At 48.9% G+C, this 22454-nt stretch overlaps 1 protein-coding gene across 3 annotated transcripts in view; it reads left to right on the top strand.

Moving 5' to 3' along the window:
* Positions 1 to 22454, top strand: part of LOC144941810 (homeobox protein Meis1-like) — a 143759-nt gene that overhangs the window by 87458 nt on the left and 33847 nt on the right. For all 3 annotated transcript variants that reach the window (XM_078868273.1, XM_078868274.1, XM_078868272.1), the window contains exon 9: positions 17857 to 17933. In XM_078868273.1, the coding sequence (XP_078724399.1) occupies positions 17857 to 17933 (77 nt within the window). The remainder of the gene's footprint in view (positions 1 to 17856; positions 17934 to 22454) is intronic.

Below are 22454 nucleotides of genomic sequence, written 5' to 3'. Positions count from 1 at the left end.
CTTGCATTGTGGTTCATAATAAAGGTTGTTGGGTTAGATTGCGTCAGTAGAAATGCATCGTAACCCTCCACCACCCGACACAGCCAACCCAAAAACCTCTATCATGAATAATATTGTTCGCGAAAACCTACGTGTTAAAGTGCATTGTGGTTGTTTATCAGTCGTCTTGGTTGTCAAGACGATCACAAACACGTAAAAGGTGTCCTATATAGCGACACAGTTCCCCATGCAAATAATCAGAAAAGTGGCACAACATGGAAGTTTAAACAAGCTGGCTAATGCGCGAGGAAAATCACTTACGCTAAAGAACCCAACGATGTGTATCTTTACAAAACAAAAATCCCACCCCCCCCCCCCCAGCTTCTATTGTGCGTCCTACGTGATTTCCACGCACTGTAAACCACTCGTCGCCATCCTTCACGGAGGCCGAGGTTTGTCATCCCCCTTTTTAACGCCACGTGGCCTGCCCCAGGTCACGGCTAAAGAATGGTATCACATGATCGCGTTCATCTTGCGCGGTAATCACGAGTGCCATGACGCAGGACGCCGCCACGGTGCTTCACGCTTTGCCGAACACTTATTTTCACTCCTTTAAGACGTACACGGCGAATTCCCGTATTTATAAGGAGGGAACAATATTTTACACCTGGAGAAAATGGCAAAAGGACCGAACATTTTTTTGTTTAAATCACCGGCATGAGCAGAATTGAGGTCTTTCGTAGAAAACGCGGCCTTTTGCTTCGAGAAATTATTTTTGGCAAAAATACCGTTCTTTGTTCATCCACTGCTGGATGAAGGCCTCCCCACATGGGAGTGTTGTCATGGGCTTGTTTGATCATACTTCATGATGGTGGTCAGTGCGAGTTGGGGAGGTGTGGTGGGGTGAGTTCATGACCAGTCTAGATTATCACTCACCGTTGGTATTAGCCATTGCCAGATATCAAACTCAGATCAGCGGGTTCACAGCGCGGCGTGCTAACCACTGTCTTACCGCTCCACCCCCAAATTCCCATGTCATATTCACCACCGTCATCATCAGCTGTGATTTATCCACTACTGGATAAAGGCCTCCTCCCCTGTTGTCAGTGACTTACCGGGAAATGGGTTGAGGTGACACATGGTTAGACTGGCCAGAACGTGTGTAGTTGTCTGTAGAGCTGTTGCTAGAAAAAAATGGGCAACTTTGTACCAGGACAAATCGGTGGATTTCACTGACATGTGAGTGGGGGGGGGGGGTGTACGGGGAGGTTGTGGGGTTGCATCCAGCCTCGACTCGCACGCCCATGGCCTCCTCGCGTGCCGTGTCAGCTCGCACAAATCGCTCCCGTCTCACCGGGCTCAGCAGGCGGCGTTCCCTCCCCCCGCTCGCGGTTCCGAGACCGGCGTTTTCACCACCGGTCTTGAAACTCAATTCCACCCAGCACTGCGGATGCTCGTCGCAGGTTATCTTTTACTTGGCCTATCAAGAAAATTCGAGCCCAGCAGGCTTCGAAGGGGTCGGAGACACTGAGCTTGTACTGCTGAGGTTCTGATATCGATTCTGGGTTTTCTGCCACCTGTGATTAGACTCGTTTCTCAAGTGCAGTACTGATGGTGTCTGCCCAGTCATAACTGACAGCACAGCTCCCCCCAGTCTCCTCCCCGCCCCCCCATCATATTAAATTTGGATTTGCATTTGATTTTGCTAAACTCATATATAGAAGTTTTGGTTTTACTGTCATGGGACAATATCATAGCAGAGATTGTGAGGATTTGTTCAGAATTGCTGTGAGAAATTGTATTCGTGGGGCCATTGTGTGGCACATGGGGGTGTACTGTTTCGTGAGATTTCTGAATGCTGCGTTTCTGGACGCGATGCTGAGAGCACATTTGGAATGCGTTTGTCCTGGAAAAAAAAAATTCGAAAAATAAATGATTAAGAGTAAAAAAAATACTTCTGAAACTATCGATTCCAAACCCATCACAATTGTAAATGAGGGTCTCATTATGCCGCATTGGTCATGTGTGGTGTTTTGACCATACTTCACCATGCTGAACACTGCCGGTTGGCTCAATAGGGGGCTCAGTAACGGTGAATGAGACTCTGTGCTGCAGTCTCTCTCCCCTAAAGTCCCGTATTAAAAACTACCACAAAGGACCGTTTTTTTTTACGAGGTTACTTTTGTGCCAAGAGTGCGGTTTCCACTTTTTTTTTGCGTCGTGATTTTGATTGTGCAGTGCCGCCGAGAGCACGGCAACCCGCGGGACGCAGAGCGCGCGAACGTAAACGACGCGAATCGCGTTGGCCGCTTTCCGATCGGGAATGCAACATTTTCACTCGCCGCAAATTGTTCGCGAGCGACGCTCGACCTTTTTCTCCGTCTGCTTTGCAAGACCGAGAGGGGTGGAACACCTCCCCCGCCCGCCCGCCCCACCGGCGGGAGGAATCTTTGCTTGCACGATTCTACAAACTCGGTTCAGATCGGACACCGAGAACAGGAGCAGCAGCGGCGGCGGCGGCGAGTTAAAGTGCCTCGATTCGGCTGCGCGCTCCATATCTCGTTCCTCCATCAAGCTCCCATTTGTCAACGTCCGTTGCCGTCACGTTTGCAACGGGTGCATTTGGAGTTAAGAATTGTAATACATATTACACTGAGGCATACACCAGATACCTGCCCAAACCTCGATATCTGCCAAAAGCCAGACCCCGTGGTATCTGATATTACGTGCCCTCTGATACGTACACGCATATGGATATTCGCTGGGATGGTTACCGTGCTTGGTGGATTTAGGCGAGTCAATTTTGATAGATAGACTGAACGATGGGAAGGAAGAGGGAAATAAACGCCACATTAAATTATTTGCCTCTGTGTGACGTGAGGCAAATGTAAAACAAAGGCAAAGGCCCTTTGTAAATCTGCTGCTGGACAAAGGTTCTTCTGACGGTCCACGAGGGGAGATTGTTTGGCCATTTTTCTCTTCACCACGGGGATCGGTGCGGGTTGGTGAAAGCGGAGCACAGCATCGGGTCAGGTATTGCTCCCCGCCCCTGTCAGCCGTAGCCAGGAATCGAACTTAGGCCACCGGCTTCGTGGTAAGGCCAACCGCCGCACGGCAGCGAAGCACAGCGCTGGTAACGTGCACAACGCCAAGCGGCGCATTGCGAGCGACCACACGGGTGGCGTTGCTCGTATTTTGTGTCTGGTTAGCGGATTTCTCTTAAAGGGCTCTCGCAGTCACCGCGCTACCCGCCACCAATGTTACACGCTCGCCGGGCCCATCCGTCACCGCACATCTACCGTAGGCAGTGCGCGCGTACACGGCCACCCGACGCCCGACGCTAACTCCGTCTGGAATATGTACAATGCGGCAAATCACGAGGCATTAAACAAAAAAACCTGAGCCTACAATCTCTTTTTTTTGTGTTGTGTGTGAGTATAAATGTTTGGATCACACGAAATGCATTCAGATTGATCTGCCTTTAAAAAAAGGACCTTTAACCAGCTCTCTTCTCTGCAGGTTGGAAATTTAATTTGCTTCTATCATCCACTAACAGTGGGGGGTTTTGTTTAAGCATGACAGGTCATCGCAAAACATCATCAATTACGGCTTGACAGGCCCAGGGGATGAGAGGGGAGGGCCGTGGGAGGGAGACGTGGGAGGGAAGGGAGGGAGGGAGGGAGGAGAAGGAGGGAGAGTGGGGAGCACGGGGGGGTGGGGGGGATCGGGTAGATGGTCGTTGATTTGGTTGTTGGAAAGAAGGTGGGAGGGTGTGGGGGTGGTGGTGGTTCGTTCGGTCTGAAATGGCTGAGGTAGGGCACGGAATGTGAGAAGGGTTGAGAGGACACGGCAGTGGCGCGGGAGGGAACGGGGAGGAGGAGGAGGCGGCGGCGGCAGGGAGCGAGTAGTCATCTGTAAATAACTTCCCGCCCGCATCCTCCTTAAATTCGATCTGCGAAAGCCTTTGTGACACTGGTGACACCTCTTTACCCTCGAACAACGCCGTGGGGTTGAATGAGAGTGGCCCGTACGCACGGTCCGACCGGCCGGCCGGTCTGACCCGCACGTACCCACGGGCCGGCCGGCCTGCCCGGCTCGCCCTCTCGCAATGCAGCTGCACGGACATCCCCCGCTGTTACGTCGGCGATTTTTTTCTCGCCTAACACGCGGCGTGAAGGGATAATAATAATAATACTGCTGCTGCTGCTGCCACCGCCGCCGCTACTAACAGTCCATCATCGTTCCGGCGGGGAGGTCGAACAAGTCCCGGTGACGGCGCGGCGATGACGAACAGCGGCCGCGGGGACGTTTCGGCGCGTTCGCTCGCGGTCACGCGGCGAGGACAAATTTTTGGTGTTTGGTGAAAAAAAAACCTGATTCTGCACCAACGTCGGGGGCCAGGCTTGGATTTAAATTAATCACGGCGCGTCGTTAGACACATTGACGTCAGCAGCGCGCGGCCGAACAGATGCAAGGATTCATACGAACGCGTGGGCTGATTATATTTCCTGCGAGTTCAGCTTGGGGGAAGCGTTCGTATAGCAGTCGATAGGTCATGGCTGATGATGGCGACGATCATGTGAGAATTGACGATGCAGGATGGATCCGATGGTTAACGCACTGCCCATTGAACCCGTTGGTCTGAGTTTGACATCAGTGGCGAGTGATAGCCGGATCAGTCCTGGCCACTCCTTCTCCCTTCACCAACCCACGCACCGGCCGCACTGGTGAAGTATGGTCAAACAACCGACATGGATGGCAAAGGGTTGTAAATTATCTTCATAAGTTAAAATATAATTGCGCAAAAGAAATTCAGCCATTTGTTAATCCACTCCCCACTGATGTTATCCTTGTTTATAGCACAGTTGCACGAACAAACGTGCCACTTTTCTTCTTGTAGACATTTATACAGCATATTATATTCGTATATATATGGGAATAGTTATATTTTTCAGAAAGATCGGTTTAAAGAAATTATACGTAATTATAATCTTGCACTCTACATGTGATAAGTGTCCACAATAAACTCACACCAACATTTCTGGCTCATGTACAAGTCCTACGTTTGTGTAATAGTCACGTAATGTAATCGAGTAAAGCACATTAGGCGTCAAGATTATTACACTGAAAAATGTAAATGCTTTGCACGAGTGTATTTATTGGTTAATATCCTTTGTCAAATCCCGTTAACCCGCCTTGTGTTTTTTTAAAGCAATATATTTCACCGTTGACGTAACACAAACACGTGGCGTGCGATATCCATGGGTACAGTGCAGGCGTAGTGACACTTGCCCTCTTGCACGGACGTTTCACCTTTTGGGAGAGATCCATATAATACTTGCCTTACGACGATCCGCACGTAATAGGGCGAATTTGAATGCTGCCAACGGGGCATTTGACACTTGACACGGGGAGTCTCAGGAAAAGGATTCGCGCGTGTGAGATTCGTCCCTTTTGGGACTCATCAGCGTTTGCCGCTGCTGCGCTCTGGTTACAGAAAGGTTACCCTGGAGTACGTCAAGCGTGTGCGCGGCTTCCCTGTCTCCGTGCCTTAAAGGGACACTTGCTCAATGTCTCTGAGAGTTTATCCTGAAGTACTCTCTTTCCGGCTCATGCTAAAGTGCCGCGTCTATAGGGAGAACGTTTTCTCAGCCACTGCACATATGGATTGCCGATTTGAGGCCGGTGTGGTCAACCGGACCAGCAGACGTTTGTCTGTGTCACGCGAATATATATATTCTTTGAGCAATGGCGTGGGCTGCGGAAACTGAATATGCCCTCCCAATAGGGTGTCCGATCATCGTCATCAATATCAATAACAGCCACGATCAATCCACTGCTGGATGAAGGCCTCCTCAATCCACCACCATCTCTCACGCTCTTGTCGTGTAACGTAACAATCCATCTGGCACCCGTGCACGTGCGCGAGTTTATTTCATCGCTCCATCTCCACTGTGGAGGTCTCCTCGGCTGGGCTCCTCTCCTTCGGCTGCCACTCCGCCGTTAGTCTCGAGCGCCGGCGCTGTCACTCTCCCAGGACGCACCTCCGACGAGCACGGTTGGCTACGTACGGTGCGAAAGAAGTTCAACATAGTGCATCCATGCTTGAAGCGGCCGTCTAGATTTCGCCGCCCGTTTCTTTTTGACGTGATCCGTGGTGCCGTGGACTGGCGACGACGAGTCCTGAAGGAGTGCCAGAGTGGGCACCAAATTGCGTCGGTCCTCGGTGTTTGTAACACGACCAACCACCACCACCTCCGGCCTCCAAACTGAGACTCTTAACCCAAACATTTCACCCGACGACCACTGTGCGCGCGACTGCAAGGGAAGTCGGGAACCTTACACCCGACGTGGAGCAGCGCGCGCCTTCCCGCAAGACTCCTCTCTTTGTTCGCCCGAAACCCACCGGCCCAGCTCGTCCGTGCAATGACACCCACTGCGCAGAAAGAAAACCCACATCGACAACGTACGACAATTAAATAGACACGCGCTCTCACGTACACGTACGTACGTACGCAGCACCCCCCCCCCCCTCACCAACGTCCACGAGCGCATTACATGCCTACACGAGCCCTGCAGAAGACAATTAGGTGCTACACATTCTTATTTTTGCATTTGAGAAAAAAGGCTCGTCCAATGAATAATGTAAAAATTAGCATAGCCCATCCAAAAATAACACAACGCAGAGGCACCGTGAATCATATCAGGCACGCGGCGAGTGAATTGCATGCCTCTCCTGCTGTTGTTTTTTTAATTTTGGTTGTTCATTTCGGGCGTATAATTTTTCCCGCCTGCGCGCGAACATGGTGGAACCCTTAGAGCGGATAATGAAATGCTTGTACGTGTTAATTAAGCCTTTCGGGTGATAATGCAAGCCTTTTTTTATTTCTTCTGCTTTTTGTTCCAAAAGGCGCTTCTTTGCTCGGGACAATTTCGCTCGGGTTAGGGCAGTAATTAGTTCATTGCACGTGGAGTTGCATGTGGCGATTAGCCATGAATGGGTGCGAGCGCGACGCTTGAGGGATTCTGGGCCCGGTAACCGCCACGACCACGGTTTTTGTTGTTGTTGTCAGCTCCAAAACATTTCTTATCATGTGCCACCACCACCAACATCACCACCGCCACCACCGCCACCACGGCCAACGCCACTGCCGTTCTCACGTGCTTTGGTTACGTTAGGATTTTTTTTTGTATTTCTCGCGAGGCTGTTAAAAAAAAAATCTACGGAGATAATTGCTAGGTCCTCTCCTGACGTAGCCTGGTCGCTCATTACCGCAATCGCCCCTCAATTATGCCTGCAAATGAGCTCCGTGGGCCACGATCGCGCATAATGGCAGAGGACATTCAGAAAAACGGGGGGGGCGCCAAAGAGGGAGGGGAGGAGGCGAGCCTCGAGCATCAACTTAACGGCAACTCTCAACATCTAGGAGCATCCCCCCCCCCCGTCCGTCCACCTACACACCCACCCGCCTGCCCGTCTGCTCCCTTAATGCCCTGATCTCTCATTCGTCAACGCTTTGATAGGAGGAGAAGGGCCACTTAATTTGAAAAAAAAAAGTGCTTCAAGCAAGCCGGGCTAATGGGCACGGGGAGAGCGGTGTTTGTTTGCAAATCAAGCGCGTCGATGTTTTTTTTGGCCTGCGTCAAACAGCCTCGGACGTGTGGACGCGTTTGGTATAATTGACTCTGCGACTTCCCCGAGCTGTTTGCGAAATGTGTCGCGCGTTTTAAGTTCATATAAAAAAAGGGGGGAGGGGGGGGGAAGACAATAAAGGAGTACGTATGTCTTATAACGGAGGCGATGCACTGTGTCTTCGGCAACGCTGAAATATCTCGCCCGCTGGAGCCCAGGAGATCAGAGCGTGCGCCGAGGAGCTGCGATAAGACGGCTCGATATGCGTCGTGGTAGAGATGCGTCGTGGTAGAGATGCGTCGTGGTAGAGACGCGTCGTACTGCCAAGCTATCAACGCAACGTCTACTCAGCGCATTGATCAGATTTCACGCAGGGTACGCTTCATCTGTGTGGGATTTCCCCTGGTCCGGTGATCAAGCCCTCTGTAAAAACTGAAATGTGAGCAATTTCTAAAGAATGTTGAGATTGATTTAGATGTAGTTTATGAATTAATTAATTTATAATAATTTTTAATTTAAATGTTGTTTAAAAAATATGAGAAATATCACGGGGCAGTACAATAAAGCCCATGTTTTTGTAATGTACTTCTATTAGACGTCTATGCTTCCCTGCCTTTCGCCAACCCACACTGACCAGCGTGGTCAAGTTTGGTCAAACAATCCCTGTGACCCGCATGGTATGGGGAGGCCCTCAACCAGCAGTGGATTGGCAAACACGGCAATGCTGCACTTGTCATAGACAGACGTCTGAGTACCCACACTTTGCCCCACCACACGCGACCGGCCAGCCGTCGACCAACTGCGACGACCCCAGTTTGTACTTCGAGTTCAGAGGTCGGCAACCAAAATAACAAGAAGAGAAATTTTTTTTCGAATTCGGTAAAAAAAAAAATCAAGAGCTGTAACGCAACGTGAATATGAGACGGCGCTGATCCTTAATAAATAACGTCTCACGAAGCAGCAGTCCTTCAAGATCCGCAGTTTGTCGGGCCGTGTTCTCGGTGGGCAGAAGCAGTGGTGGGGGGGGGAGGGCGGGGGGGTGTTAAGAAACTCGCCCCCATTCCTTCAACAGCCACGCCAGGAGTGTGAATCGAACCGGTGAGCTCTGGATTACCAGCCCCCAGTGCGCTATAACCGTTAAAGCGCGACAGCGTCTCCCACGAACGTGTTCACGCAGACCGTTCATCATTTTGTGCTATGTGTGCCTCGTGGTCGCTCGCCGGAGCAAGGGGTTTTAGTTTTCAGCGACTTAGAATGCGAGCGGCCAGGTGCGTGCACGCAGAGAGAGAGCGGGAGAGGTGCGACCAAGCTCTCGCCTCCTTTTGTATCGCGTCGGCCGTGTGTACATCTTCGCTTCTCATATTTCCTAAACAAAACCATGGCAACAACTTAGCAATATCCCTTAAAGGCTGGAAATGGCATGAATCGTTTCCCTTGGTTTTATCTTTTATTTAAGCTGTAGGCATCACCACGTTCCCAAGCCATTGCTATCAGTACTTCTCGCTTGCAGATCTTGGGGGCCGATAGCAGGGGCCGCGATGATAGATGCGTTTTATCACATCGGAGATTCCATTCTGAAACTCTGGGGTGGTTTCAGGGTTGAAGGGAGGGGGGGTGCGATGGAGGAGTGGGGGGCGGGCAGATTGGGGCTTTGCAGGGAGTGAGAGTGGTGGTGGTGGGGGGGCGAGGGTGGGAGGAGGAGGAGGAGGATGGGGTTGTGGTTGGAGGAAGAGGTTTGGGCAGGAGACAAAAGGTTACCTCAGGATTGGCACGCGACAGGGACACTCTATAACGTTGAGCCCGCTCCATTTCCACGATGGCCCACGGTATGTTGCGTGGCACGTCGTGGATTTCCGACTGACGCCACCTATCCCGGTGAACTCCGCTGAAATGGCTCAAGTCATTTAGCGGCGCACTGCGGGGATCGAGGAATGGGTGTGATGGTAAGCAGCGTTCACGGGTGAATTTAGCCGGAAAAAAATTCGAGATTTTCCCACATCCATGAAGATAACTGAGGGGCGGTGCGAGGCAAAGCAGTGGTAGTTGAGAGATTTATTTTTTCGGATATTTTGTGTTCTTTTGTCTTGGGCGGAGAATACAAATGTTTGAAAACATTATTGAAGGTTTTTATTTTTATTTTACTCAGTTTCTACCCATGGGAACTATTCATGTGCCAATTTACAAACCTGTTTCTCAGGAAACATATGTATGTTGAACTTATTTCGCACCATACGTGCCGAGGGACAACAAACCTAACACAAAAATATATAATTCGAATCCAGTATCCAACTGTTATCCATTATCTTTCTGGCCTCTCTATGTGCTATAAAGACGGACCATTGCCTAAAACGTGGCATATATTATATATATTTTTTTAAGGCCAACAGTGTTGCTGATGAATGTGTTGTTATTTGTGTTACTTGTGTCCGTCCACCACTGCCAATGCATTGTGACTAAATAATGTGTTCCATTGCAATAGTTAGGGCACGCGTGTCTTTGCTTGTCTACATCGCTTCATTGCTGGAGAATATCCAGAACAAGTTGAATCTCTGGTCTCGTGTGCAGTCGTCTGGGTCCTGTCCAGCTAAAAACATTACTACTCACTAGGGGAGTGCATGAATATTAAACCAGGCATAGAGAATAGAGTTATTCATCATAAAAACCAATCGCTTAATTGTACTTTATTTTTCTGCATCATTGGCCAAAGTCATGTTTTTATTCCATTTTTCCACGCGCTTTATTACAATGATTTTTCGAGTACCGGCGACTGTTATTCTTAGTTTCGACGGCGCTTATTTGTTTTGTAATATTTCCTGCGTGCTTTACACGTGTTATCGTCTGTAATAATCAGCTGCCAATAGCCAGGGCTAGCGCTGGGGCTCTTCGTGTTTTATTACGTGAAGCCGTCTTCATGCTACCGGTTGTACGCGAGTGTGGGACGTACTCCATGATGATCATCATCGTCGTCAGCTATGATCGTTCCAATGCTGGATGAAGGCTTTCCCAGACTGTCGCCATTTCTCATGGCTGTGCAAAGGAACAACCCACCTAACACCTGCACACGAGCCCAATTCTTCGCTCCATCTCTCCAGTGTACGTACGTAATCTCGACCACCAGCCATCATCTATCCGACGGAATGTCTTTTACCCCAGTGCACTTCCTTTTCCTAACTGTTAGAACAGTGTCTTCAACATGCGTTTGTTCTCCAATCCACGCGTTCCTCTTTCTGCCTCTCAATGCGAATGCACACATTGCCAATTGTTAGGCAATTGAAAGGGTCGGCCACCACATTGTGTAGTTTATCCCAGTCTGCGGACGGTGAGGTTCAACCACCCACTTGAGTATTCGACTGTCAGAGTCGTTAGCTTTTGGTGTTGTATGAAATGCAGGCACATTCGGAAGGGAAACAGATATAAAACAGAAAGCATTGGACCCATTGTTTTGGGTTCAAATAGATGGATTAAATAACAACTGTGAGAAATGTCCTTGCTTTGAAGTCCGCCCCTCGGTTTGATAGTACACTGTATTCAATTACCGTAATGCAATGTTACGCAGATACTGGTAGTGACACGTGAGATAAAATCATCCAGTTGAATTATTTGTTTAATATCAATGGTCGCTTTGTCTTATATCACTATACAATGTCTCGTTAAAGTAACTCAATATCGGGCGGTATCACTGCAAGCTTCCACGTTATATTTCTTACGTTTGAGATTTCCATTTTTTTCCCTTGGCTCTCATCTTAATGCATTTTAACAAAGACCCCACAATTTTACTTTTTTCTATCACTGGATTTGTGAAGAGTCTAGAATGTTCCCCTGCTCCCCGTGCTGTTGACTCCCTGCCACTGATAAAGTTCAGGCTCAGGATACCTTGCATTTCTCCGCCGACGGCTGACTGCCTCTTTCTCTCAATAAAATAAATACACCCGCTGTTTCTAGACAGGTGTGGTTGCATTTAGACGCTGTATGCAGCCGAAAAGCGTTTTACTCGTATTCGTGCAAATGCACAATACATTGCTTGTTACAAAAAAAAACATGATTCCACTTTGTTTTGACCTTATGCGTATGGGTGTGTTTTGAACACACGTGTGTATGGGTGCAGGAGTGTATCTATATGTATGCGCGTGTGTGATTTTTTTTTATTAAGATCAATAACAGATAGCCCAAGTGTTTTCTGACAGATATCAAACATATTGACAGGTATCTGACACGCGGTTGTAAAATCCAACTCTGGCGATTAATATCTACTTAAATCCTATCATCGTACAAACTCCAATCCCATCAGGTTTTTTTTTTACTTACTAAAAAAAAATCATGAAAAAAAAAGTTCTTATGTAACAATGTCATTGCGGGGACAGGCTCTCCGACGAATTCTCCATCACGCGTTCATATGTTGACTTTGAACAGTGCGGTTTATGATCGCTCAGCACCCCGTGGCGCGATATGTACGGTGAACTAGTCTCGCGCCGCACGTAGCCAACCTTCCCCCCCCCGCACCTCCGATGAGCGTGGCTGTCTACGTACGGTGCGAAAGAAGTTCAGCGTACAGTACGTACGTACGGCGCGGGTGCGCGGCGGCTTGAGCCAGAGCTGCGAGGCCACAGACGTCCTGCCCTCGATGGTCCCGGCACGGCTGCAGCCTGGCCCCGCTACAAGGGGAAACACATCCTGGCCAGACAGCTGACACCTAGTCACAAGCCCCAGGTCTCGGTGGAAATCTGCTGCGGCAGAAATAACAAAAAAAAAACAACACAATTTAGAATCGTCCCCACGCTCCCAACGAGTGTTGGGGGCCTCTCATCTGGCTCGGTCGTTCCGAGCCAGTGGCGGTAGGTACACATTCCTATGGTAGGAGCCCGTCTCTCCATGGGACTTGTTAGTTGGTGAAGAGCAGTCACTGGTGACTGATGCTTGTTTGGTTGATTCAGCCAAAGTGAGGATTTGAACTTGTGTTGCTCGTTTTTGAGGGTCCTGCTGTTTTATCTAGGGCTGCCAGGAAATCGTATTGTGAGATGTAAACCTACCTCTCGCCATGTGTATTACACATGTGAATCGTTTAGTCAAGGTCCCATATATCATTCAGACTTTGATACGTGATTTACAGCCCTTTGTCAATCCATTGCTGGGTTAAGGTCTCCCCACAACGCGTCAATTATGGCGATTGTTTGGCTGGTCAGTGTTGGTTGGTGAAAACGAGTGGCCCAGGACCAGATCTGATATTGTTCAGCACTTCTGTCAGCCATGTTAGGGAATTGAACCTCGGGTGCTCAGGTTCAGAGTGCAGTGTGTGTGTGTGTGTACTGCTGCATCACTGCTTCACCACAATGTGTTTAGTGCCCTGCAACGTTTCGTAAAGCCTCTTGAGATGCAGTTGCTTTTGGAAGCGGCGTAAATTTAAATTGGTATCGTTGTTATGGCGTGTAAATAAATCTGTTTAGATGTGTGAGAATCCACCAAGGTGTGTAAGTCGGCTTGTAGTAGACTGCACCGTACATTGTCATAAAACTTCTGCAGCCAAATCTGTGCCTTTAAATGGAAAACATGTTTAGAGCGGCCTGCAAAATATTATGCTGAATTGTTGCTTCGGAGTCGAATTTATTATTACCAGCAAAACAACTGTCTCTATGGCGTTTCACATCTTGCATTAGATCTTTTTCGCTCTTACTGTTTAGTCTAGATGAGCACATGCGAACAATCAACTATTCTCCGCGGCATTTTGCGCGAGGATGTTATTTTTTAAAATGTGCGCGCATCAAACGAGTCTCCCCCCCCCCTCTTTTTTTTTAAACATTCCTTAATCCCCTCCGAACGAACGAGCGATCGAGCGAGCATTGGCGGCAAGCGCCCGTATGGGATTCCGGGATTCCTGCGCGGTCTTCCAGCGTCATAACGGCGCTTGCTCCCTCGCTCGTACTGGCCAGCCAGCCAGCCAGCTTGCACGCGTGTGTCATCACGGCCCGAGGGGGAGAGAGCCTCACACATGGCCCCCCGGAGTTCGTACCGCGTGAGACGTGAGACGGACGGTGGGTGGGGGGGGGGCCCTTTCACAGAGGAGCAGAAAGAGCGGAGAGGGGATCGTTTGGCGGCGGGAGGGAGGGGGCGAGGCTGGTGGTGGCGTGGGACGGTGGGGGGGGGGTAAGAGCGCGGGATTCTGGATTACATGACTGCACGCTGATGGCCGTTAGCCAGTGGGGTCCCATTCCAAACATCGTGGCGCAGACACAAAGTGACAGACGTCGAGCGGCTGGGAGAGACGGCAACGTTCCGTGGATTTGCGCAAATCCTCCCGCGAAAGAATCTCATCAACAGCCTCGTCATTAACACTGCCCCCGAACAGAAAAAACACAGCGGGGCTAATGTGCTGTGCAATGGCTCTTCTACAGACCAGAGAGAGGAGTGAAAGATCGACTTGTCGTATTTGGACAGCGCGCAATGCCACGCATGTCCACTTTCTTTAAAAGCTGAAATAACAACAAAATGCCACCGTTCTTAGACGTATGCAATCGATTTAAAGAGCCAAATGGTCTGTGAACACAGCCTCTATTTCAAGATGCGCTCAGAACATGAATGGTTGCATCGATGAATGAACAATTACAGTGGTTTGCATAGCTGTTAGAAAAATTATTACGCATTTCAGATTTAACATTTGAAATGTCCGCATCTCTGAATGTGTTACTTACCCAGAGCCAACGTGTGCGCACGTTTGTGTGCTTGATTGCGTTCGCGCGCTTGCGTGCGTAACAGGCACTCTCTAACAGCGCGTTCGCCCCGACAGTTTAAATGTAAAAATAAACGAGGCTGAAGTGGTCATCCTTTCCCTTGCGCGCACTTTGCGCGTGCGCTCGTGAGCGGCGCGCGAGCGCGTGTACGTACGGGTGCGTTCGTGTGTGCATCGCCGTATCCCCCCCCCCCCCGTGCCCCCTCGTGCGCGTGCTTCAATGCAAGCACGATGGCCGCCGCCCTCCCCCGAATCGTCGGCGCATTGTCCGCAACATTTACTTTCCCGCCACTCACGGTGGCGGTCTTCGTGTTCAATTGGCTGATACAAAATAGAGACGCGGCTCCTAAGCCACGCGGTAAATCGGGGGGCTCTGTAGTGTAGCGGCCGGAGCGGCCCCCGAAGCCTGCATTATTGTTCCCCACTCGCCACCCCCCGCGATTGCTGCAGCCTACCATTTGTTTGATTGCCTGCGACGGTACAATTCAGCACTTTGGTGATACGATTTGCCACGAAGAAACACGCTCATCTCTCTCTCTCTGCTTAGCATTTTTCGCTGGTTAGTTCCACGTCACGTTCCGTTCTCGCGCGTATAACACGCGCCGCCGAATTAATTTCTATTTAGGTTTTACTCTTCAGCCTTGCGCTTTTACCTTGAGCGTTGATATATTTGTTATATTTCCCCTCTTCCCACTACAAACCCGTCTGCCCTTTATTGTATCGTTACAAGCGGCGGATGGCACCATTTGTGTAAATTAAGGAATGCTTGGCCTTTGCAGTGGTACAACTTGCCTGGGAGAATCTGGCATTAACATTTAGCAAATAAATCTTCTTGGGTGTCAGCTATTGGGGGAAATAAGGTTATCGCGGATGTTCCGTGCATTAAGACGGGCGACAGGCTTAGAGTGGCTAATGCGATTACAATTCCTTTATTATTTTTAATATGGAATCTCCGCCGTAGTATTATATTTCAAACCCGTCGCGTGGCAACGTGGTTTGTCAATGAATTTCCAATTCTGCGCCCACAAAGCCCCCCCCCCCCAACCACTGCTACCCCCCCCCCCGCCTTCCGAACGATGTCCACACTTTACGTAAGCAATGCGACTCCTGCGTTCTTTTAAAATAAATAACCGCTGCCACCGTCATAAAGCCGAAGGTCCTTCGGAGTGAAATACTGCATCAGACGCGCCACGGTGCTCGGGTACGCGGGGGCAGTAGGCGGGGATGGTACATGGGGATGGTACGTGGGGATGGAATATGGGGATGGTACATGGGGACGGTACATGGGGATGGTCGGCAGGAACGGTACGTGGGGATGGTACATGGGGATGGTACGTGGGGATGGAACATGGGGACGGTACGTGGGGACGGTACGTGGGGATGGTACATGGGGACGGTACGTGGGGACGGTACGTGGGGACGGTACGTGGGGACGGTACGTGGGGACGGTACGTGGGGACGGTACGTGGGGACGGTACGTGGGGATGGTACATGGGGATGGTACGTGGGGATGGTCGGCAGGGACGGTACGTGGTTGGTTGCCGGCGTCGAGTGCCAAAACAAAGGCGTGGAAGCCGAGAGGGCATGCGAGGGCGGCGATCGGTTGGAGGGGCACGAGAGGGAAGTGGCTGTAGAAACCCAGAGGCGTTTTCTGATCCCCGCCTCCGCCGAGTCTCGCCCTCGTGATAACAGCAACAGCGTCGCGCCACGGCCCAAGCTGAGACGGGGTCACTTTGTCCAGACGTCCGTGTTTATTGACTCGTTTGCTGCCCCCTCAAAGGGGGATTTCTAGACAGCGCAAGGCGCGGCTGCGATCACGGGAGATCGGTCCTCCCATCATGCCTTGCTTGTCACGCGCGTAACTTCGATAAACCGCGTGTGTAATGCACGCTGCCTTGTTTGTGGCCACCAAATCAAAAGAGTAAATATAGATTTTAAACAATAGCAGGACATTGAGACGACCGTATATGATCTCATCCTTGTTGGCAATCATCAGTTCGATATAGCCAACATTGCCTACTGCCACCTTACGCCTCAAGGGCTTGACGTGGGAAAGCCGTCCCTGATCACTGCTGGGACAGTTTGCCACTGACTAGGTTACAATCAACCAAATCTGACACTCTCTGTACATGGTGGACAAAAAGTCACCAGCTTGCACGCACTTTTGTGTCTGACTGGTTTATCATGGTTTACAGAAAGTACGACTACGTAGTTTTTCACGGTTGTGGTGTACAAAGACGGTTACCGCATCACGAGCTTTGAGATGTGCTTCTGCGGCCGTCTGGAATGCTCCTCCTTCCGATATAAGGACCTCACTGGAGCTATGCACTTTTGAATGTAGATTGAAAACTCCGATTATCACGGTTGGCTACGTACGGTGCTAAAGAAGTTAAACATATATAAAACATACGCACAACTCTCCGACGCGTTTTCAATTTCTACCGCGTGCCGTTCGGCACGATGCCCCAACCTTTCGCCGGGAGCTTCATCGATCCCAAAAGAAGAGGCTCTCAGCTCGTGGAGCGTGAAGTCAGACACAGTTCCGAGCTACAGACAGGCGGTTTCAACCCGGATACACCGGCGATCAGCTGCAGCGCATTTGACGGAGCTAAGCAGTGAGGAATAAAAGTGGATTTAATTTGTAAAGCAACAGGGAGAGCAAAAGCTTTTTTTGCAAAGTAAACAGCATCTGCAGGGGAAACTCTGTGTCGTGGAAAAAAAAGCATCGAAATACAAGACTGTCGTGTACTTTTGCTGTATAATTGCAGAGGGGCACTGAGTAGGGTAGAAAAAAAGGTGATGAGGAAATGTAATGGAAAACTTTCAATCTGCAGTTTAAATTAAAAAATAGTGTTAGAACCACTGCAGAATACGGTGATGAAACTGGCCTGAATGTACGTCAGATGTGTGTATATTTTAGGTCAGACAAACAAAAAACGACAGCTTTGAAAGTATGATTGTTCCACGAGAACACTACATTGTAATTGAGGCAATAATTACTGTAATAAAATTGCTATCCTCAATTGTGGAGATAGTTTCGACGAGTTGTAGATTTTCCCAACGAAACCATCCTTCCCTTGTGACCAGTTAGCGACGCTGTAAAGTTAAATAAATCTAATTAAAAATAAGATAAGAGCAAAATGCCCTTTGCTAAGTGTGTGCGTTTCAACAATGGGGTGTGATGAAATTTGTAAAAAAAAAAATGATAAGAAGCGATAATATGCAATGAAAATGAAAATTAATGCAAAGGCAGCTCGTTTTAATTATTTCCAACAGCGGAAATCACAGAGCTGTCATCACCTTCTTGGGCTAATCTTTGTGACGATTAAAAAAGAGTGTGATGAAATAATAAATAAATTCCCCCCCCCCCCTCTTTTTTTGCACCGCTGAAAATTTCAATAGCTGCGCACAGAAACGTGCGTTATGCATCGCTCGGTAATTAATTCCGCGGGCTAATGGGATGTCTCGTGTATACTCCCCGACCCTTGTTCCTTTTTTTTTGTTGTTGTGTTACATTTTCCAGCACCCGTACCCGTCAGAAGAACAAAAGAAACAACTTGCGCAGGACACCGGATTGACCATATTACAAGTCAACAACTGGTGAGTGCCGCGTGCTTCATCAGTGGCGCCCCCCGCAACACTTTCCAAACGTCAAAATCCCCGGATTTTCCCGAGGCTTATTCTTACGCCTCTGCGTCTGTCCGTTGGGATGTGCCGCTACTGCCGCCGCTGCTACCGCGGCGGCGTGTGTCGGATGGGGCTGGAGAAGGCGTGCGTTCCTTTGTGCCAAGTTCAGAATTGCGGTGGCGGCGGCGTCGTTTCCATTGTGGGCGAGCGAGGGGTTAAGGCGCGATAGCAAACTACCGACGTGAAAAACTGCACAGACCGTGTGGTCTCACGGAGCCATCATTGTGTGTGTGGCTAATGTAGTTTTTTTTTTCACGTGAAATTCATGCCTCTGATTATAAGCACCAGTCTTTGGCTTTTGCTAGTTATCTCGATTCATTACAGAAAAGAGGTTCCTATCTGGTCTGTGCAGGCGGACAATGCCTCAGGGATTTGTCCAAAGCTTTATCCCGCGCTTAGCAAGTCACCGGACAGCATTTTTTTTCTCTCTCTCTCTCTCGCTCGCTCGCTCGCTCGCTCGCTCGCTCCTCTTTCTTTGTAAAAAGCTTCTCTCTTGCTTTTTTGCTTTAAAGTTTCTTGGTAAGCATGTTGGACGCTTGTGGTTCCGATGACAACTTAGCACAATGGGCTTCACTTGTGCAGTTAAATTTAACGTCAAGGCGTTGTGTCATCGTCGTTTTGTAATAATTACGATTTCTTAATAATCACGTGTCAGCAGAAGTGGCGCGTGATGCTCTTGGGTGTGTACTCAGCCCTCGGCTTTCTTTAGCTCACTTCTTACATTGTGCTTACAAAGCCTGCTGCTAATGTAAGCATCCCAGCCATGGTGTATGATGGAGTGGACTTCTATTGCTTGAGCGCAATGTGACCAAAATCCACTCTGAAAAGGACTCCACTTCACTAGCACCTGAAAATCAATTGCAGGGTCATGTTCAGAGAGACTAACGACACAAATTTGAAAGTAATCAGAGTAAAAGAACATTTCACAGCATGGATATAAGTAAGCACATTTGGTGTTTTATCCACACTTATGGCACAAACACTATTTGGAATGCAAGGGATAAGTTAACTACGAAATACGTATTTAATAAGCTTTGTTAGTGAGAAACTATTAATGGTAAATAATAACATTTTGAATGATAATATAATTTACAGCCCTTTGTCAATCTAATGCTGGATGAAAGCCTCTCCACACTGTGCAAGACATGGGGGTTATTTGACCATACTTCACCACACTGGTCAGTGCAGGTTGGTCAAAGGGGGAGCGGGGCCCAGAGTCGTTTCAGATGTCACTGACCACTGACGTTCGCTGTGGCCACGAATAATTAATAATGTAACCATGTTCATAGCACAGAGTGTAAACTGCTAAACCACCACCACCCTCAACAAATATTACACCCACCGAATTTATATTACCAAACCTTTGAATTCGTCGGTGGTCTAAAGATCATACTGAGGTTTGATAACGCATTTTGTTCAGCGATGGGACCTCAAACGACCCATATGTGTGTTTTATTGCTTTAAAACGTAGCGTCAAGTTGTACGTGATGGGCATGTACACACCAGAACCAGTTTTTTCGAAGGCCCTCTAGCGCATTGACCTGTAATTCAATTCTGCACTCAGAGCTGCGCAGGAATCCTGAGTTGGTGGTTGCCAGTGATTTTAAAACAACCTTCAGGTATGCTAAATGCACAGGGCCCTCCTCTGACCCCCGTCACCCCGAAAATGCGCTCGCAAAATCCTCCTCGGGGTCAGAATTACAGTAGTGCTCTGCCCTTGCATGAAGGAGTTGTGGGCTTAAGGCTAAGAGCGTCAAAGTATTCCCCCCCCTTCGCTTCAACATTTTCTCTGCCGTGCATCAGATAGAAAATGTGTCGAAAAAAAAATTAAAGAATGTCCCTTTTTTTTTGTTAGCATCACGCACGCACGCATACACATTTTGAGATATGTAAAACTCACGAAATGTGTTTACTCCTGAATGTTACACCGTCAGTAGTGCTGTTTAGTTGTCGCCCACTTGGTGTTTTGGGCCTTTGTTCACCAATTATGATTTTTTTTTACGTCAATCCACTGATGTGCTGGACTAAGGTACCCCCCCCACCCCATGCCACATCAGTCATAGGAGTCGTTTTATCCATACGTCACCACGCTGTTCAACGCAGGATGGAGCAGTGGAGGTGGGTGCGGATGGGGGCAGAGGATGGGCAAGACTTCTTCAGTCCGGGACTTAGCTCAACTCAGACTTCTACGAGTACCTGGTGCGGTGTGTAAACCTCAGCAGTGGGGCGGAGGGGGGGGGTACAAGGGTGGGCGGGGCGTGTTGCTGGCCATAGCACCACCTCGTGCACCGTGACCGCCTCAATAGCACGAGAGGCTACGCGCCTTGCGATTGGCTACGTACGGCGCGAAAGAAGTCCAACATGCATGCATGCATACAATAGGCGCTCGCGACCTGCACTTGCCTTGCACACGGTATCTCTTTGGGTCTGCCAGAGGTGGAGAAGTGAACGTGAAAGTCTGCAGATGTGACCGCCTGTGTACGACTTACCCCGCGTGTGCAAAATTGCCAGGCGTGCAGAGCGCGACTTAGTGCCAGCGGGCCCACGGTGTCATCAAATTAATAATTAAAGTCTTACCGGTTTTTTTCTTCTTTTTTAAGACCAACCAACTCACTTTAGGGTAAGTGAATTGATTTTTCAGGCATGTTTTGTTAAAGCCGTATGAATATGCACGTTCAGTAAAGTATACGGTACATATAGCAGCAGTTGCTTGCAATGCATTGTCCCAGTCACGGCTAACATCCGTGGCAAGTGATAATCCGAACTAGACTTGACCTCTCTTCCTTCACCAACCCACAGCAACCAGTGTGGGGAAGTATGGTCAAACAGCCCCATGGCCAGTAAGGCGACGGGGGAGGCCTACATTGTGCAGTGGATTGACCAACCGGCTGAAGATTATGAGTGTTATGATTTACATGAATACAGAGAGAACATTCATTTTTGAGCATACGTCTCTTTGTCAAGGGAAAACGAGGTTACAAAGGCAACTGCAGAAAAAATTTAAATAAAAAAACTGCACATCATTTACAATTAAAACCAAGTTTTAATTAAAAACTGAACTCAAACAATTAAGAGAGGCAGAAAACGTAACGCGACTCTGATGAATGTGTGGAGGTGAAACGGACTCATCTCACCGAGTTCGGAGTGCAGCATGCCAGCCACTACTGCGCCACCACTTCCACCATCCAGAATAATATCCTAGAAAAAAAACACGTACGTGAATTGTGACGCACGGGTTGAACTCATGAATTAAGGATCAGCATCTTTATTTAGACTGGAGGAATCCGATGAGCCGTAAAGCTTTTTTTCACAGTTGTCCTGTAGCCGGTGGGTCGGCAAGTTACAATAACAACGAAACTACATCAGAGCAAAATATAGAAAAGGTAAGGAATTTGCTTTAAAATAAATATTAAACACACGAAGTACAAATTGCACAACTACGTAAATTCCTGTCGAGACCTTAAGAATGGATGAATTGAAGCATCGTCACACCGCAAGTGTTTAGGAAATGCGTAACAATAGGGATGGTGACGCGACGATTAGGCAATGTTTGCCTAATTATTTCAGTGCCTTGCCAATTCAAATTTGGCAGAAGTGTACATTTATTAGTGCAGCCTACAACCTTAATTCGGTGGATTTACCTGTAAGGCGAGCACACCTGTAAATTCAAAACACACCCATTATGACACGTTCGCTCCCCATGCATGGACACGCACACACGTGCACACACACGCATGTGCGTGTCTGTGCATGGGGAGCGGTCGTGCAGCGGTTAGCGCTCTACGCTACGAACCCGCCGGCCCGAGTTCGATTCCCGCTCGTGGCCAGCACCAATTACGATTATCTGAACCGGTCGTGGGCATCCATTAGGTCTACTCAGCCTGAAATGAATACCTGGTGCGGTGTGTAAACATTAGCATTGGGGAGACAAAGTCGGCCGGGCGTGCTTCTGGCCATCCAACCTCTCGTGTGCTGTGCCGGCCTTCATAGGTGCCCGCTAACAGCACTTGCCCCAAAAACCTGTCAGGCTATACAGGGGATCTTTATCTGTGTCTCTGTGCTCTTTAAAAGCACACATTTTATAGGAGTCTCTGAACAAAAAAAAGCTCTCGATTCCTTTTCTCACAGCAACATGCCCCTGGACAGCAACGTTCAACATTTTACGCTATTCAAGTTCAAAAGGAACACATTTATAGTAAAAAATATTTAAAAAGTGTGTGGGGGGGGGGTTATCAAACTGAAACGATTTGGACCCAGAGAAATGTACAGATCACACCTGGATTGCAAAGGCACATTTATCAGCCGTTTGTTTGAAAAGTTCGTAAGCTGTGGGCTGCAGTGCATGTCTGATGGGGATGATAAGGTGGGTTTTTTTTGGGTGATACGGGCTAGGTGTGTTAATCCAGATAGGCTTGGTGAGGAGCTGAAAATCAC

Source organism: Lampetra fluviatilis, chromosome 25 (assembly GCF_964198595.1).
Source record: "Lampetra fluviatilis chromosome 25, kcLamFluv1.1, whole genome shotgun sequence".
In the NCBI taxonomy this organism is placed as follows: Eukaryota; Metazoa; Chordata; class Hyperoartia; order Petromyzontiformes; family Petromyzontidae; genus Lampetra; species Lampetra fluviatilis.
The sequence above is the reverse complement of the archived record's forward strand: the minus strand, read 5'-3'. Positions and strand labels throughout refer to the sequence as shown.